We start from the raw sequence: 17006 nt of genomic DNA, 5'->3' as shown, positions 1-17006 counted from the left end.
TAGATTTATAAGTTTTTTGACAATTTTCCCGAAAGACATGATCATCGCCATGTAGGTAGCCAAATGAGAACACGACTGATGTTTGAGAAATTTGATTGTTCAAGCGTTCAAGATGTGAAAAACGGATTTCAAAATCGTGTACGGAACGACGCTTCGATCACGTAAGATATACTATGCACCAAAGTGTCGAAAGGTGTTCAAATTCGTGGACCAAATGATCCGGCTATCTCATGAAATATAACATCATTCATCCATGGGTTAGCTTCATAACCATGGGAAGATAACTGAGTTGCTGATTATTTAAATATGGATCTTGCAAAGGAAGTAAATTTTAGTTAAAAAGATCAACGAGCTAGAATCAGATTACAAAATTATCCAAAGAGAGAAAAGGCAAAAAAGAGACTACTTGGGGACATATATGGAGTTAGAGAAGGAACACGATTCCCGCACAAAAGCATCAACTCTACATCCTTAAAAGTATATAGTATGGTGAGTCTATTTGAGTGAAAATATTTTTCATAAATTAGTTTTTTGAACTTTCACTTGTTTGATTTGCCAAATATGATATAATCAACAGAAAACATAAATTCATGCACAAAATTAGGAGAGTGAATTCCTAAATCTAAAGATGTTAAAAAAACTTTCCGGAATTGTTCCTCTCGAGTTTTTTGAATTTTTAAATTTTGTATTATTATATATTGATATTAAACTAATACTTTTTATTTTCTTTCATTTTTATTTTCTTTTCTTTTTCATTTCTTTCTTTTTCCTTTTTTCTTCTCCCTCGAGCTCACCCCGTGGCCACCAGTTGCGCGGGCGAAAAAAGGAAATTGAAAAAGAAAAAAAATATTAAAATACTTGAGACAATGTGATGAGATTGCAATTATTTTCCAAGTGAGATCCAAGCATCAAAAAATATTTTTGATCACAAATCACCAAATAAATGAAAATTTATTATTTTTCTGAAAAATAAATTTTCAAAGAGTAATTTTTTAACATGAAATTTTTTCTCAAATAAATGCACCCGTAGTCTTGCTAGCAATGCCACATGTAGGTAGCTAAAGGCCGCATGGTAACATTTCTGTTTTAGAAATCAACTTCCGGCCAGAAGTTAATTTTTCTAATTCTCCTTAGAAGCATGAGTTGATTTTTTTACTTCTACTCCAAAAGTTATTTCTGATTAGAGAAATTCGTTTGCTAACTGTTTAAAATTTCTACTTCTAAAATATTATTAACACAAATATTCTATGAAAAATTATTATCAACGACCAAAAAATTTCTACTTCATTTTTTAACTTTTTTAAATTTCTTTAAAAATAAAAGTTTATTATTTATCTTTTACTCCAGCAACCGGAGACAGCCACTTGGCGGGGGCAGCAGGGGGCGACGGTTGGTGGTGGTCACGGCCAACAAAGATCGACGGTTGGTAGAGAGAGCGGTCGATGAAGGTTAGCAGTGGGCGGTGGTTGGCGGTTCACGGAGGCTAGCGGTGGTAGGCGGCAGCAGCAGTCAATGATCACGGGGGGCAATGGGCGGAGGTCGATGGTGATTGGCTATCGAGGGTGGTTAGCGGTTGTCGGCCAACGGAGGTCTGCAGTGGGCGGGGCAAAAGATGGTCGGCGGTGGTCATGGGCTGCCGCCAATGGGGGTCGGTAATGGGCAGTAGTCGGCAACCGTCCGCAGCGGCCGAGGTTGGCAGAGATGGGTATGATCGAAAAAGAGGGTGAGGGCTTAATAAAAAGATGGTAAGGCAAGAAGTACTTCTTGAGTTGGAGAAACTATTTTTTTAACCTCTCAAATCGGGGGAAAAACAATTTCAGAAGTGAAAATTTCTTTCAGAAGTAAAAATTTTCACCAAATGGATTTCTGCTTCAGAAGTTACATTACCAAAAGGATTTCCACTTTAAAAGCACTTCTGGAGCAGAAATCCACTTCCAGAAGTGTTATCATGCGCACGCTAAATTTGCCAACTTACATGAATTGCTAGAAAAATATCATTTTTATTCTACTCCCCGAAATGCTATCATGAACCCTAACTTGTTTAGAGCAATCATTGTCCTCAGCAGTGATCGATGACGAGTTATGTTTCAACTTTACAATTAGTGTTAGTGTGTCATATTCGTAACTCCAAATTAAATGACAAGAACATTTTCTGTGAACGGCAGCATGAAAAGCATAAAAGGTTTTGCCTTTCTGATGCATGACATGGAAATTTTGCATTCGTTCGACTGATTTCGTGATCGACTCATTATTGGAATGTTCGACCAGGCCTCGGTCGAGAACTCTCGATCCATTTCATAGGCGCATATTGCCTTCTTAGCCTAATTACTATTTTTAGACTCTTGTTTGGCAATGACGGTTGATTAATAATGTCCACTCTGATCTTGATTTTTGTACATTCAATCGTGTCTCGAGTTTAATATTTGGAATTGTAACTAATATTGATTGGTTTGCATGTTTTCATTCCAATCAGTAGTTAGCTGCTTTAAGTACTTGCTTGTTTATTTGCCTCAGTGTATTTCAATAAAATTCTTGCTAATCGCTTTCCTAGTGTTAGGATAAGGATAAAGCTAGAATTTGCATGAAAATGACAAAAAAACATTATGCATGATCATCTATCACCAATTTGATATTTGTAGGCTTTGAACAATAAGCAAAATGTATAGTCACCTTAGGAATATTGACTGGTTAGGTACCGAAAGAGTTCTAATTAAATAATTAGCGTAAATTAGCCCTCGACCTAGAATTTTTAGTTGCACGAAAATCGAGATAACGCTCGCGTGTCTCCATTGAGTTGTAGATGACCCCAATGGACTAGCAGCGACTCCTAGTTAATTGTTTAGGTTGTTAATCGGGAAAAGGAAATCTCACGCGAGGTATGGACTTGGGAGAGTTCACCCCTAGATTGAGGCAATAACCCTAAACCTTCGGACCCCCTCGGGGTGAGGGAAAAGCGGATCGCGACATAACCTAATCCTACATGGCTAGCCGGAGGATCTTAGTCAACAATGAAAAAAAAAAAAAAAGAAGCTAAATGTCATAAAAAAAAGTAAAAACAAAAACATAAGCTAAAAATTCAAAAATAAATAAAAATAAAATGAAGGGTTGCAACGGTGAGGGCTTGCACAGCCCTTGCCACCGCCGCCGCCCCACCATCGATTGCTAGCGATGGTGGGGGATGGCTAGTGGTGGTCACCCACCACGGCCAATGGCCAGCAACCCTTGCCAATTCAGATAAGGCCATGCAAGGGTTGACGAGCCATCACCGACGAGGTCAACCTCGCCGCATTTGTAAAGTCAAGCCTCGTTGTGGTTGGGCATGGCCAACCTCACCCAACGACAGCTAGGCCTCGCACTCGCCAGGGTCGGCGAGGCCTCAAAGTCACTGGGAGTGGTCGAGCCCTTGCCTGCAATGGCAACCCCTACCGGCCATACCCTATCCTTGCTAGCCATTATCGGCAACAAGGAGGGCCTGCACAACCGTCACTGTTGTGCCAAACCCTTCCTTTTCATTTTTTATATTTTTTTAGTTATTTAGCTTATTTTTTTAAAATCAGTCCATGTGGACTTACTTTTAAAAAAATCATGTAATATTAAACAATCAATAATAAATACCACGTAATTAGTTTGGTCGGAATATCTCGTTATTGGCACTTAAGAAATCATTTTTTTTCTTCAATTTGGTACTTAAGTGAGCTGGAAAAAAAAAAATTGACATCAAGGTAAGCGTCGTACGCAAACTTTGATATTTATAATGTCCTTTTTTCCATATAAAGGCCATTTTCGCAACCAATCAATGCATTGGTACCAAGAGATTTTTTTTAATTTGTCACTGAAAATGCGCTGGTTCATGGCAATTATTACTTTCTTGTGACATGAGCTTACAGTGCATAAGTTATGCGGAGACGCTTTGCACCCTTTTCTACTCTCAGCGACAGTTGGACAGGCTTCTAGTTCTGATAGCGATGAAAGAGAATTTGAGTTTGCCGATATTTCGTCTAAAGTGAAGTGTGATGACTTCCAAAGTTTGCGCGGTTAATTGGTAGCAAGGATTTCAGTTCAGGAGCCGGATGTCACTTGTTCAAATGTTTAATTGATTACTAGGCTTGTAATTTGTTTTATGGAACCTTTAACTAGGCGGGAGTCGGCGCTTGTGCCCTCACTTATAAAAAAAAAGTGAAACATGATGTTTTAGCTAACTTAACATTTGTAGACAAAGTGTAGCTGTTTTTTTTTTTATATATAAATTGATTGCATGAGAAATCAAACAAGTCGAAATCACCTATATTGGACAACAAATAGTGAGAAGCACAAGAGAGCATGTTGCTTCTCAAATTATTCGCCATACAAAGCTTCTCAACAATGCTTCATGTGACCATGATAGACTGTTGCTCTAATCTTGACAATACTTAGATGCATATTTATATATTACATAATTCTTGCTTTGTGAGCGTGCGCAACTTAACCTTCGTTGAATTCATACTGCTCAAACCTGATTCTACAGTCATGAAGTTCAAGTTGACCGCCGATGCTTCTGTGACAATAGCCCTGCAACAATTGCCTGCCGTCGTGTAAGCACGTGTTACAATCCGCATTAATGATCATCCTACTGCATGCTCCATGGCCGTAGTAGTGGGGGCCCTCGTTAACCATGTCGAATGATAATTGAAGCCATAAATCGGTGTATTGTCGATGACATCTTGAAGGAGGCTATTGATCGCAGAAGCATCCTCATCATTCGTGTCCTCGTTGCAGAGTATGGTTATCGTTGTTTCATTGGGAAACCCTCTCATAACGTTGCTCGACCAAATGAGTGCAATTAGCACAGTTGCAATTTTGTGGAACGAATCCATGTGTCTCTTACCTTCTTTTCTTGGTACTACCCATCCTATATTGCTCCTTATATAATGGCCATGTCCAAGAAAAATATGCTTCTCATAGGTTTCTCCACTCTTTTACGTAAATTTTCTTCTCTGGAACATATCATCAATCGAGAATGTAGTTTACAATGAAATTCCTGCTATTGTCAGTAGCTTAGCATCTTTGTCTCACCAAATTAAGAATTTGTCATTGTCTTATATTCTAGGAGTCCGTATTGTGCCGTCCCTTTTATCACATTTTGTTTGGAACCGTTGGACTTTTTTCGAATCCGCCTCTTCCAAACATACATTTGTTTACAATTGAAGCTCACTTTGATTTGAATTTTTCCTTCATTTTGGGCGAGCATATTTGCACGACCGGCAAATATACAATCTTAAGGCCTTTTCTCCTCGACATGCATTCATAATATGGTTAGCTATGCATAATCGCCTTCCGACTCGAACAATGCTACTCCAACACCGAAGGATTGATGAGGCTTCCCGTGCGTACTGCCATAATACCCCCGACTCGGTCGATCATCTATTCTTTGGCTGCCCTATCACCGGTGAACTAGCCTCCACTTGGGCCTCTAACTGTCTATTAAGTTGGAAGAATAGACCTTGGCGTGGTTTCGTGAAATGGGCTAAGATACATTTGGGTGGGCCCTCTTTTGCACACAAGATTGCCAGGTTTGCCCTTGGTGCTTTATGCCATATTATTTGGACTACAAGGAATGATATGCTCTTCCGCAATAAACAACTTTTTCCTCCAGCTATGCTCTCCCACCTTAGTAAACCGGTTAAGGACAAAGCTGTATCTCTAGCCCCTATTAGCGATATCCCCCGAAACAAATGCATCCAAACTAATTGGGGTTTGTCCGCTGATATCTTCTGTCACCTTCCCTAGCAGATGACATATTGTCATTGGATTTCTCTTCCGGATCAAGCCGTGTACACTTTCGGTCTCCACAGACCTTGTTGGATTTTGATGCTGGAGCTTGTGATTCAACACTTATGTTGCTCCTGTTTTGCCGGTCACCACCCGAACCCCTTCTTGAAGCCTGCTGCTGTGAAGTTTATCGTGTGGACCCACCGCCTTACGTTTGTGTATCCCCCGGTGGTTCCCGGCTTATCTTTAGCCGTTCAGCCTTTTGTTGATCATCCCCAGCTTTGCTGCAACTACTCCTTTCAACTGGATCCCCATCCACTTGCTGTTCCTGTTCAGTAACATTTGCTGACTTAGCTACTCCCTTCCCCACCTACTACTCGCGTGGCTACCGAAGATGATCGATTGCACCCGTGCTGTCCTCCCACCGCTGTCACCCACAATTTTCCCACCACGGTTGCTGCTAAGCTGCTTTTGATCCCTCCGACGCACGACGCCTCTGTCGTTGCTACACCTATGCTGATGCCTCCTCAACATACTACCTGCGTGGAATTTTGAAGCTTCTTATGGCGTCGTTTTTCTGCTGATGCGGGGGTCTATACATTGTCTCTCTCGGGACTCTCCGTCTACTTTGGTTGATCATTCGCTGCTGGTTCTCTTGGAAGATGCCACTTCTCGTCCATCTTCTAGCTGTGTACTTCTGTTTTGTTGGTTCCTCTTCTTGTTTGGCCACTTGTTTGGCCTTTTCTTTCCCCTGCTAGCTTGCTAGTCTTTTGGCTCTGGCCCCTCTCTTGGGTGTATTTTGCAACCGGTCAACGTTGAACTCTCCATGGCACCCTATGTGCCATGTTGAGTTCATAGCTTCTGTGCCCGGTTTTTTTGTATCTAGCTTTTGAAAGATCAATACATACTTACCTTACCAAAAAAAAAAAAAGTTTTAAATTTTTTTTTTTGAAGAGTTGGGTTTTGGCCGACCAATTGTCTAAATACGTGGCTGGAGGGAGCTCCTTAATAGTTCATGTTTCTTGGGAGTGGTTGATGGGGGTAGTTAAACATCCTACCCAAAAAAAAAACAAATAATTATTAGAGAAACGTCTCGTAAAAATTATGATGCTTTCCAAGCTATCATTGATTTAATATCTACCTAGTTGAAATGCAAATGTTTGTGATAATGTTTAAGGACTACGTGATACCCGTGGTCCGATCCATCGGGTGAAGATCGCGAAGTGTACAGATACTTTTGTGTAAACAACACCAGTGGACTTAAAGATAAGCTAAATGGCAATGTTTGTCTAAGTCGCAAAGATCACGTTACTAATGATATTCATTCAACGACCTTTGAAGATGTTTGTCGAAGATATAGTCGTTGTTGGGTGGATACACACAACGGAAGATCGGGAAGACTCGCAGGGAACAGAAAACAAGTGTCTAAGCATCTATTAGGAAGATATAGTCGTTGTCGGACGGCGCAGCCTCATCGTCGCTAGTCAAGGTCGAGCCCTCATATGCGATCGGTGGGAGTCTTTGGCCATCGGTAGGGGCTTGGCAGCAACGGTGAGGGCTTGTATAACCTTGGCAACTGTGTCAAGCCCCTCATTTTCTTTTTTACCTTTTTTTTTAAAAATTAGTACTTTAGCTTATTTTTTAAAAATTAAATAAAAATTAGCTTATTTTTAAAAGGGCTTAATACCATGAAAAACCCCAAACTAGTATACATGTGATAAATTTGTCCCAAATTAATTTTTTAATCACAAAAAACCCAAACTGGTACGCATGTGATAAATTTACCCCAAAATATTTTTTCGACCGCCAAAACTCCAAATTGGTACATCTGAATTTATCCCAAACAAATTATTTTGATCACCAAAAATCCCAAACTGGAAATTTACCCTTCGTTAGTTTCCGTTAAATTGAATTAATACCACGAAACCCCAAATTGATATGATCGAGGATAAAAATCCCAAACTTGTACATCCGACAATTGCCATGTGTCATTCAACTCAGTAATTTGACGATAAAACTTAACGAAAACTAACGTAGAGTAAATTTGCCACAGATGTACCAGTTTAGGGTAAATTTGTCAAAGGTGTACCGGTTTAGGATTTTTTATGGTAAAAAAAATAGTTTGGGATAAATTTATCACGATATATACCGTTTTGGATTTTTTGTGATATTAACCCTTTTAAAAAATCAATCCATGCAGACTGAATTTTTTAAAAAATTTTCCACGTGGAGTCCACATGGACTGATTTTTCTAAAACGAATTGCCATGTTGACTTACATTTAAAAAAAATTCCCCGTAATATTAAAAAATCGATAGTAAATACCACGTAAACAGTTTGGCCGAAATCTCTCGTCGTTGGTACTTAAGTGATTGTTTTTTCTACAATTTAGCACTTAAGTAAATCTGTGAAAAATTTTGACGCCAAAGTGAGCACTTACACAAATTTTGGCACTTCTGGTGTCCTTACGCCCTGTTAAAAGTAAGCAACTTTTAACAATCATAATGGAGTTTCATTGTTAGGATTCAATTAATTAATATCAGCTTTTAGTGATGTTAACGACAAAAGACAAGTTGATCGCTAGAATGAAATTCTGGCAACGGATTCGATTTCGTGGGTGGATACCTAAATTCTTTCTTGATGGGTGACCAGAAGGACTTAACTGCATTTCAAAACGTTTGAAACTTCATTGGATAAATTCAAACAGAAGTTTCAAACGTTGAGGATTTGATTGCATATTGGACCAGATGTTTAGGACTTTATATTCTTTTTTAACAATAATGCTGCAATCATATTTTTTTAATTTTTTTGCTAAACCTACTTCTTTAAGTTCAAAACATATAAATCTTGGGGATTCTGAGGAACAATGGAAGGACCTTTGTGGATTTCCATCTTTGATGATTCTCTCGAGTCCCTTGGTCAGTTATTCCTATAAAAAGCCTTTCTCTCTTTCTTTTCTATTTTTTTCTAAGGTTAATTCCACGAAAAATCCAAAACTGGTACATCTATGACAAATTTACTCCAATTTAATTTTTTGACCATAAAAATCTCCAAACTAGTACACATGTGAAAAATTTACCCAAAACTATTTTTTGACCATTAGAAAACTTAACTTGGTGCAACAGTGGGAAATTTATCCCAAATTAATTTTTCACCACCCAAAAGCCCCAAATAATTACACATGTGATAAATTTATCTCAAATTAAAAACTGATACATCTATGAAAAATTTGCCTTATGACAATTTTTGTAAAATAGGGTTGATTTCATGAAAAATCTCAAATTGGTACAGACGTGACAAATGGAAGGTAAAAACTTCAAACCGGTACACCCGTCAAGTGCTACGTGTCATCATATGCAGTAATTGATGATAAAATATAACGAAAATTAACAGATATTAGATTTGGTACATATGTACCAATTTGTTATTTTTTGTAGTCAAAAAATTTATTTAGGTTAAATTTGTCTCGGGTGTAGCAGTTTAGGATTTTTCAATAGTCAAAAAATTAGCCTAAGGTAAATTTATCAATTTTAAATTTTTTATCATTAAAAAATTATTGTGAGATAAATTTATCATAAATATATTAATTTAAAATTTTTCGTGATAGTAACCATTTTTTCCTCTATTCTTCTTCTTACTCCTTTTCTTCCAGGAACCTTAGAGAAAGCTATTCGTCAATGCTGTTGAAATTAAAGTGGGGATGATGGTGAGAACTGAGAACAACACCGCGATTACATCAAGTTATGTCGCAGAGGATCTCTACCCCAACTCAACTCTGAACTGTCCTGAACCATACATAATTAATACTCTGCAAGAATCATAGGTGAGCCACGTTGACATTGTTGGCGTCCCTAAGTCCCAACCGACCCTACGATGCTCCTAAACAAAATACAAGAAGAGGAAGTGAAAAAACGCGCAGCTTCCTTAAATGAAACCCTAAGACACATCTCACTTCACAAATTCAAACTCAAATATCGAAGATCTCCGTCTCCTCCTCCTTCAGCCATGGCCACTTCGCTCGCCACCCTCTCTCGCGTCCTTGCCGCACTCCTCGTCCTCGCAACCCCCGTAACGAGCGACCTTTTGTCTCCCCTAACTCCTTTCCTCTCTCCTTTACTAGGTATTTTGTTAGATATGTTTGTTGGGTTTTTTCCTGTTCGTCTTCAGAATCTGCGTTGATGGGTGTCTTTCTTTGTCCTTAAGCTCCTTGCTGTACATTTTCCTTTTTTCCGCTCAATGCATGTCTATTTTGCTGTTGTGGGGGTTTGTTGTTGTCAGATGAGAGGTGCAAAGAAGTGGCGTGCGGGAGAGGGAAATGCAAGCCTTTGCTCAACGACTCCGCCATCTTCTTGTACGAGTGCGAGTGCGATCCTGGTTGGAGGAAATCCCCTCTTCGTGGCACGGATCCTCTCAAGTTCCTTCCTTGTACGCTTCCAAACTGTAAGTTTATGTTCTCTCTCTCTCTGGTTTTGCCTTGCAGCATTTCCTCTAACTTGGGTGGTAAATGGGTGGTAAAAGAGGTGATTTTTAGGATGATAAGAGGATAAAAAGCAATGCTTTTTGTTTGATAGGATGTAAGCTACTGAGTAGTTATTAAGGGTTTCGAATCCTCCAATCTCCATTGGAACTTTCTCCATTGAATGAAGTTGGGAATGCATGAGATAGATGAGGTTCCCCTTTATGTTTTGCGTTAACTCTTACTTAAGTCTGTTTTCGATGCAATTGGGTTAGGTTTACACTACAGGACCAAGCTATTAATTACACCCAGATATTATTTTCTTTCTCTTGGTCAAACCCAGTTTTAGTAAATTGTAGTCCCCACAACTTCCTGTGCTTTCCTAGGTAGCCTAGCTGCCAGTTTCAAATTTGAAAAAATTTCCAACTCCGGATCCCTTGCTTATAGATATATCTTCATTTCAATGGCTTAAGGGAAATTAATCAGCAAGGTTCAAAAGTTTCAGTATAGTGCATTGACTGCTTGGCGTATTAGTATGTGCAAGAAATTGAAGATATAAAATAAAACTGGGAATAAAAGGATCAAGCCCGTCAATGTCTTCAGTTAGGTAGCCGAAGTGAACGCAGTAGCCCAAATTTGTAGCTCATGCATTAGCTTAATAGCACGTGTTGTCCACCTGTTAGCGTTAGGGATCTTTAGGCTACATGACCTTCAATAGCTTGGCTATAATGTGTGTTGTTAAGGTAATTTTGTTTGGAAATTTAACTTCGAAATGTGAAAACTCTTGGGTGATCTAGCTAACTTTTGTCCGGGCGGTGTTGCATATGATGGCCTCTAGTCAACGAACCATAAATTTCGCTTTCGAAAAGTCTAAATATATGTTTGTTTTATGTCATGTTCGTGTTCCGTCCAGAACTGTTGGCAATATTTGCAGTTTGGGCATGTAGTGCCTCGTAAGTACAACAACTCCATTAAATGCAATTGGAGAGCCTCGTTTAGGAAAGCTGGCGACAGCTTTATGTGTGTCCGAAAGAGTCATTTCCTTACATGATGTTTGGTGGGATTTCATGAGTCACCACACGATTTGCTTTCCTTAATTCGCCACTAAGATTAACGCTAAACTTGAATATTGATAAAATTGATTGAAAGGACTAAATTGATAAATTATCAAAAAGTTTAGAACTAAATTGACCAAATTGAAGGCTATAGGACCGAATCGATATTCGGACAATAATTTTAGGATATTTTTTGTAATTATTTCGGCAAATAGGAAGGGATTTGTTCTCTCTCTACTAGTCGCGTGCCTCCTGAATTCGAGAGCCAAATCTGGTTGGAAGTAGTTCTACGGTCCATCTGTTGACAGATCTACGACTAGTCATAATAGAGAAAATTTACTTTATAGTGCAATCTCTATCAATCAATTTAATGCTCAATATTTGAAATTTAATGCTAAAAGGAGAAAATGAAGTAGAAAGTCTCCAGGCCAAAAAAAAAAAAAAAAGTAGAAAATCCAATCTGCACAATATAAATACTTGTTGTATTATGTCTAATTTCTTGCAATTGCATTCATCGGATCTACATTATTATTATCTTAATTGGAATGTAAATGTAACATGTAAGGCATGTCAATTATTACCTGGTGAGATGCAAGTATGCATGATGCGTGATCTCGTGCATGGTCTTGGCTTAAAAGTCGCAAGAGATTAGTGCAAGATGGTTACGTTCAATTAATGCGTTGTTGGTGGAGAAATACAACATGCGCTATTTGCTTCGCAATTGTCTTCTTTACGAAAAGTGACCTCTTTACTTGAAGCGACCGATATACGAATAATCTTGTCTTTGGAGAAATGGAGAACCTTCGAACATAACTCATTCCCAAATGAATACTATGGGATTTTCTCCAGGTTTAGGCATTGTCGAAAGTTGGTGTCGTGTCCCTTATTGCTTCGGCAGTCAGTTGGACCATTTAAGGTTTCTTGATGTTTTTGAAAACCAATCCATCAAGAGTTTGCCGGATTCAATCAAAAATTCCTTGAACTTGCTCAACTTTAAGCTCTCTACTAATGAGAAGCTTACCTTACCGTACTCTTCAAAGATCTGAGGAGATCATTCAACCTTAAACACATCTTAATTGATGGGTGGGACTCATTGAACCACATGCCACTCACATTGAAACACTTGTCTTCACTTCAAATCTTATCTCAAGAGACCGTACAAAAGATGGACCATAAAGGACCTGGTAGTGTGGGAAGAGTAAATGAACTGAGTGGGTTATACAGATTGGTTGGGTCCATTGTGTACGAACTTTAACGTAAAAATTTTAAGCGAAAATTCAACATTCACAGATTTTCAATCTTCATGATTTTCATCTTCCGAGAGGGATGAAAACATACATTTCCCCATAGCGAAAAACTTCCAGCGATCATTGTTGCAGGAAAAACAAAAGACAAGAGAACGTGTGATTTCTCTCCCTTAACTTTCTATGCTTTACGTTAGCTATCCGATGGAGGATGGAAAACAAAACCGACGTCTGTTCGTTTAAACGTCGTTATCAATCGGTTGGAGAGAAGACCAGACTTTATTTTAAACAAAGGCTATCAATAGACATCTCTTCAATGGATGTCATCCATCAAGGCACGTGAAGAGTTGCATCTCTTCATTTATGCCTTTAATAACCAACTCAAACTAATTATAACATGAAATAATTATTAAATCATCATTAATAACATCATATCGACCGCATTTATTTTTACAAGTTGCTCTAGGAAAGTTGGAGTTACTTCAACCAGCATCCAACAAAGGTCACTTAAGGAAAAAAGACTTCTTTCCTTGAAGTTAAAGTAGTCGAGGGAGCAGCAATATTAGATAAGCGAGAACGATGAATTGATAGTGTGGATAATCTCAAACCGCACCCAAATCTAGCCTTGTTGAACATGTTCGCTTGTATGGGCAGGATATTGGGGTGTGGTTCATAATTTCTATCAAAAAGAAATTATGAGGATCTCGGGAGGCAGGGCGCCCTCAACACCAAAGAACTTTTATAGTTTAAGCATATATTTTTCCATTAGTAATTTGGGCTTGAGCCCATGAATAACTACTACTATCTGTGCTTTTTTTCACTTGTAATTGAGTGATGTCACAAGAGAAGTGAGGTAATAATTATAGTGGAATCATCTGCTAGATATAACATTAGTTTATGTGTGAACCAGGATGAAACCTTGAGTTGATTTCCTTTTCTCGCTTTTACGTTTTACTTCGTTTATGGTTTGTGTGCCAAATCCTAACATAGAAGTTCGTTAAGTTGGCTATTCTAAATTAGGAATTTTGTTGTCCTCAGACTCCGTGCATGTAAAGGATGGAAGTACCTGCCGCTGTCGAGTGGACTCCCTTCCCTAAGAACGTTGACTCTTGAGGGCTTGCATGCCTTGGGGTTTGTTTAACAGATTAATGATAGGGTGCAAATCTAATACTATACGCCCCTTCTTCCCACTTCTTTGATTTTTCTTCCCCACCATCCTTTTAGGTTCCCAAGGCCAAAGAGGAACAATCTCTCCAGAAATGGGAAGAATGCTAGCTTGGTGGACGCCTACCCATACGAGCGAATATGTTCAAACGGGCCAAGTTTAGGTGTAGTCTGAGGTCCTCCCACGATTAGTTCATCGGTTTCGTTTTCCTCTTGCTCCCTCGACCACTTCAATTTCAAGAACGATGACGTTACTTTTCCCCCAAGGAACTCTTAACTTTCTAAGAGTAAGAGACCCGGTCAATCTGTTTAACCCACCCGGTTCATCCAGTCTATTCATGCCACCATGTACTAAATGGACCATCTCTCGTACAAGGAATTGGGATAAAGTCGAAGTGAAGACAAGTGGTTCAACTTACATGGCATGTGGCTCAATAAGTCATACTAATCAATTAGGAAGTGTCTAAGGTTGACAAATTTCCTTAAATCTCTTGTAAGAGTAGTAAGCTTCTCACATCCACAGAGTTTAATGGTTAGCAAGTTCACCAAATCCATGATTGAATTCGACAAACTCTTGATGGATATGTTCTTAGAAACATCAAGACTTCGTAAGTGCTTCAACCGACTCTCTAAGAAGGAAAGATACAAAATCTGCATAGCCTAACACCAATGTTCGAAAATGGCTATGCTTGAAGAAAAATCCAGAATATTCATTTGGGGAAAAGTTCTGTTCAAATGTTCTCCATTTTTTTCAAACACAGAAAGGTTCATAGGTAGGTCTTGTCAGTTAAATAGGTCAATTCCTGTATTGAGAGGATTGTGAAGCAAATGATGCATATTGAATTCCTCCACCCGATGGTGTCTTCATTGAGATTGACCATCTTGCACCCATCTCCTGCGACTTTCAGGGCAAGATTATACTTGAGATCGTGCATCTTGAGATATTTTCGTTACGCACATTAGATTTTATACCTTTTTTACCAATAAAATCGAAAAGATTGAGCACTAAATTGATGGGCGGCAAACGCACTATATAGCATATTTTCTTTATAAACTGGTAACCTTGAGTTGCACATTCATGTACCGGTCAAATAATTACATTTAACTAGTATGTATGTAAGCATATACATGCTTACAAATGTAAGTGAATTTGTATGGACAATCGCATGCATGTATGTTATGTGTATGTGTGAATGAATGTATTGATGGTTTTATGTATGTAGAGTACGGATGCATGCATGTATATATGTATGTGCAGGCATGCGTGTATGGATGTATGGATATAGGGATGTATGCGCGAATGTATGAATTGTTAATGGATTAGGTCCTACTCAGGTTGTGATAATCGAACGGGTCATGCTAGTCTTTTGACCTTAGAGAGCAATACGCCTTTAAGTTTGACATGGAACGATGGCGATGTTGTGAAAATAAATCGCTGTCCCGACCTCTCTCTAGCCTCGACAATCACTCAAAGAGACTTATGCCTTATGATTCCTTCATCCAGTTCATGCGCACGCAGGTACGATTGATCCCTCTTGCGAAAGAGCTTCCTCTCCAGCTCAAGAGAAAGCTAGTGGAGACAGACATCCTTCAATACTTAACCGTAATTGACTGAACTCTCTATCAACTCTTCATATTCTACTTATTAAACTAGATTTTATCCGTATAACAAGGCAAGCAAATTATCTTAATCTTCCAATCCTTTAATTTGATTGTGATTTTGTCACCCATAAGTTAATGATCTTCTTATTCCCCATGTTGCTTTGAGTTTTCCACAGCCTGCATGTGGGTCGATTGTGGAGGTGGGTCGTGCAACCAAACATCGCAGTATTCATACACTTGCGTCTGTGAAGAGAGTTATAGCAATCTCCTCAATGCCCAATCCTTGCCTTGTTTTAAAGAATGTAGGACCTCCAAATTCTCTATGTTTTCTTTTTCTTTTCGCCTTGAAATCTTCTATGGTTAAAGCAGGTGCTCGCAGAACTCAGGTCGCCGGAACGAGCGGGCATAGGCTCGATCGATCCATTTAGTAGAATAATGTCGCATGTTTCCTTTGATTTTTGAAGGTTCGTTTGGAATGGATTGCTTGAACCTAGGGATTCCTCTTACGAATGAATCTTCACCAACGGATTGGGGAGACATTGATGTGAGCAAAGGTAAGTAAATTCATGCCACTAGTTATGGTTGCAGTTGCAGTTTGGTCCTTCCGTTTTTGGTCCCTTCTCAATTTATGTCTCTGCCTACCATTGAGAAGTTAATTAAGGCCCATAAACATATGGTGATTAAATCAAGTTGTTCTAATTTTTTGCCTCTTGCAGCTCACTCGCTATCTCGAGGGAAATCATCGTGGCTGGTCCTTTGGGCTCTTCTTCTGGGAGTGCTTGAGCTTCAGACGAATTAGAGCTCTCTTGTCAAATTACTCCGGCTCGTGACTATGCTAGTAAATATGAATTACCGTGCTTTTAGTTGCTAAAAGAAGCTACAATGTAGTAGTTTTCAGTTGATTCTTGGACACGAAAACATATCAAACCAGCAACGAAAGAGGATTATTACCTCAGGCTATCTGCTTGTCTGCTTTGGGACCAGTGGCCCTCATGTCTTTATAACGCATTATCTAGAATGGAGAACCTCAAGCCTTGTCAACTAGCCTAGGAATCCCCTCCTTGGCGATATGGGATAAGAGATATCTGCTTAACCTTGCCCCGCGCACATCCGGACTAGAGGCACAGCCTCCCCTACCATTCCTCCTCCTGCGCCCACCGCTGGGGCCTGGGTCATCACAATTTTAATGCATCGTCATTGAATATCAAGACTTGTTTGAGATAGCAAGGAATACTTATTCCATGTATTTTGATATTAATAACCTAATAGTTAAGATAGACAATGATCCTTATTCACCTAAATGCGGGCATGTGACTATAGGACTAACCAGCCAAGTCAAATCCTCACTATATGTCGTTTTTCTTGTTCGTTCTTTCTAAGTAATCAAACAAGCATATCTAGAAGGAGATCATCATGCCGGAAGCATCGTCCAATGATCTCAAGTAGGCGAAATAGATGCCTCCCATGGCAGGTTAAGCTTTTAAGGCAAGAAAAATCACAATGTTATTACGTGGTTTTGCCATAGAATTGTGATTTCCAAGCAAGCACAAAGTTTCCACAGCTGCTGATTGTTGAGAACTCTACGGGCTCTTCGCTGGATTTTGTGGATTATAATAGTATGTCTTTTAACTGAACAAAGACAGATTTAGAAACCTGGTTTACACGGTGATAGATGGGTTCTTGTTATTTGAGTACGTTCCGATTATTTGCCGAGCGACCACTAACAACAAGCATTGCG

General features: G+C 39.1%; 2 protein-coding genes across 2 annotated transcripts in view; both read left to right on the top strand.

Moving 5' to 3' along the window:
* The window catches only part of LOC115750327 (DNA-directed RNA polymerase III subunit rpc9-like), a 28471-nt gene continuing 11465 nt past the window's right edge, over nt 1–17006 (top strand). Inside the window, exon 1 of the mRNA XM_030687604.2 lies at nt 1–19. The gene's annotated coding sequence lies outside the window, so the exon portion shown is untranslated. The remainder of the gene's footprint in view (nt 20–17006) is intronic.
* On the top strand, nt 9661–16211 carry LOC115750325. Its single transcript, XM_030687600.2, has 6 exons — nt 9661–9867; nt 10026–10187; nt 15186–15269; nt 15445–15570; nt 15733–15822; nt 15985–16211. Exons 1-6 carry the CDS (start codon nt 9753–9755, stop codon nt 16065–16067), a joined length of 660 nt encoding a protein of 219 aa, XP_030543460.1. The 5' UTR covers nt 9661–9752; the 3' UTR covers nt 16068–16211.

This window comes from Rhodamnia argentea, chromosome 1, assembly GCF_020921035.1.
Source record: "Rhodamnia argentea isolate NSW1041297 chromosome 1, ASM2092103v1, whole genome shotgun sequence".
NCBI classification, from domain to species: Eukaryota; Viridiplantae; Streptophyta; class Magnoliopsida; order Myrtales; family Myrtaceae; genus Rhodamnia; species Rhodamnia argentea.
This window is presented reverse-complemented; position numbering and strand designations above follow the sequence as displayed.

Coding starts and splice junctions, on each gene's coding strand:
- LOC115750325 (XM_030687600.2), top strand. CDS start 9,753: ATGGCCACTTCGCTCGCCACCCTCTCTCGCGTCCTTGCCGCACTCCTC. Junction 10,188..15,185: donor TCCTTGTACGCTTCCAAACT/GTAAGTTTATGT, acceptor ATGCGCACGCAG/GTACGATTGATCCCTCTTGC. Junction 15,270..15,444: donor ACATCCTTCAATACTTAACC/GTAATTGACTGA, acceptor AGTTTTCCACAG/CCTGCATGTGGGTCGATTGT.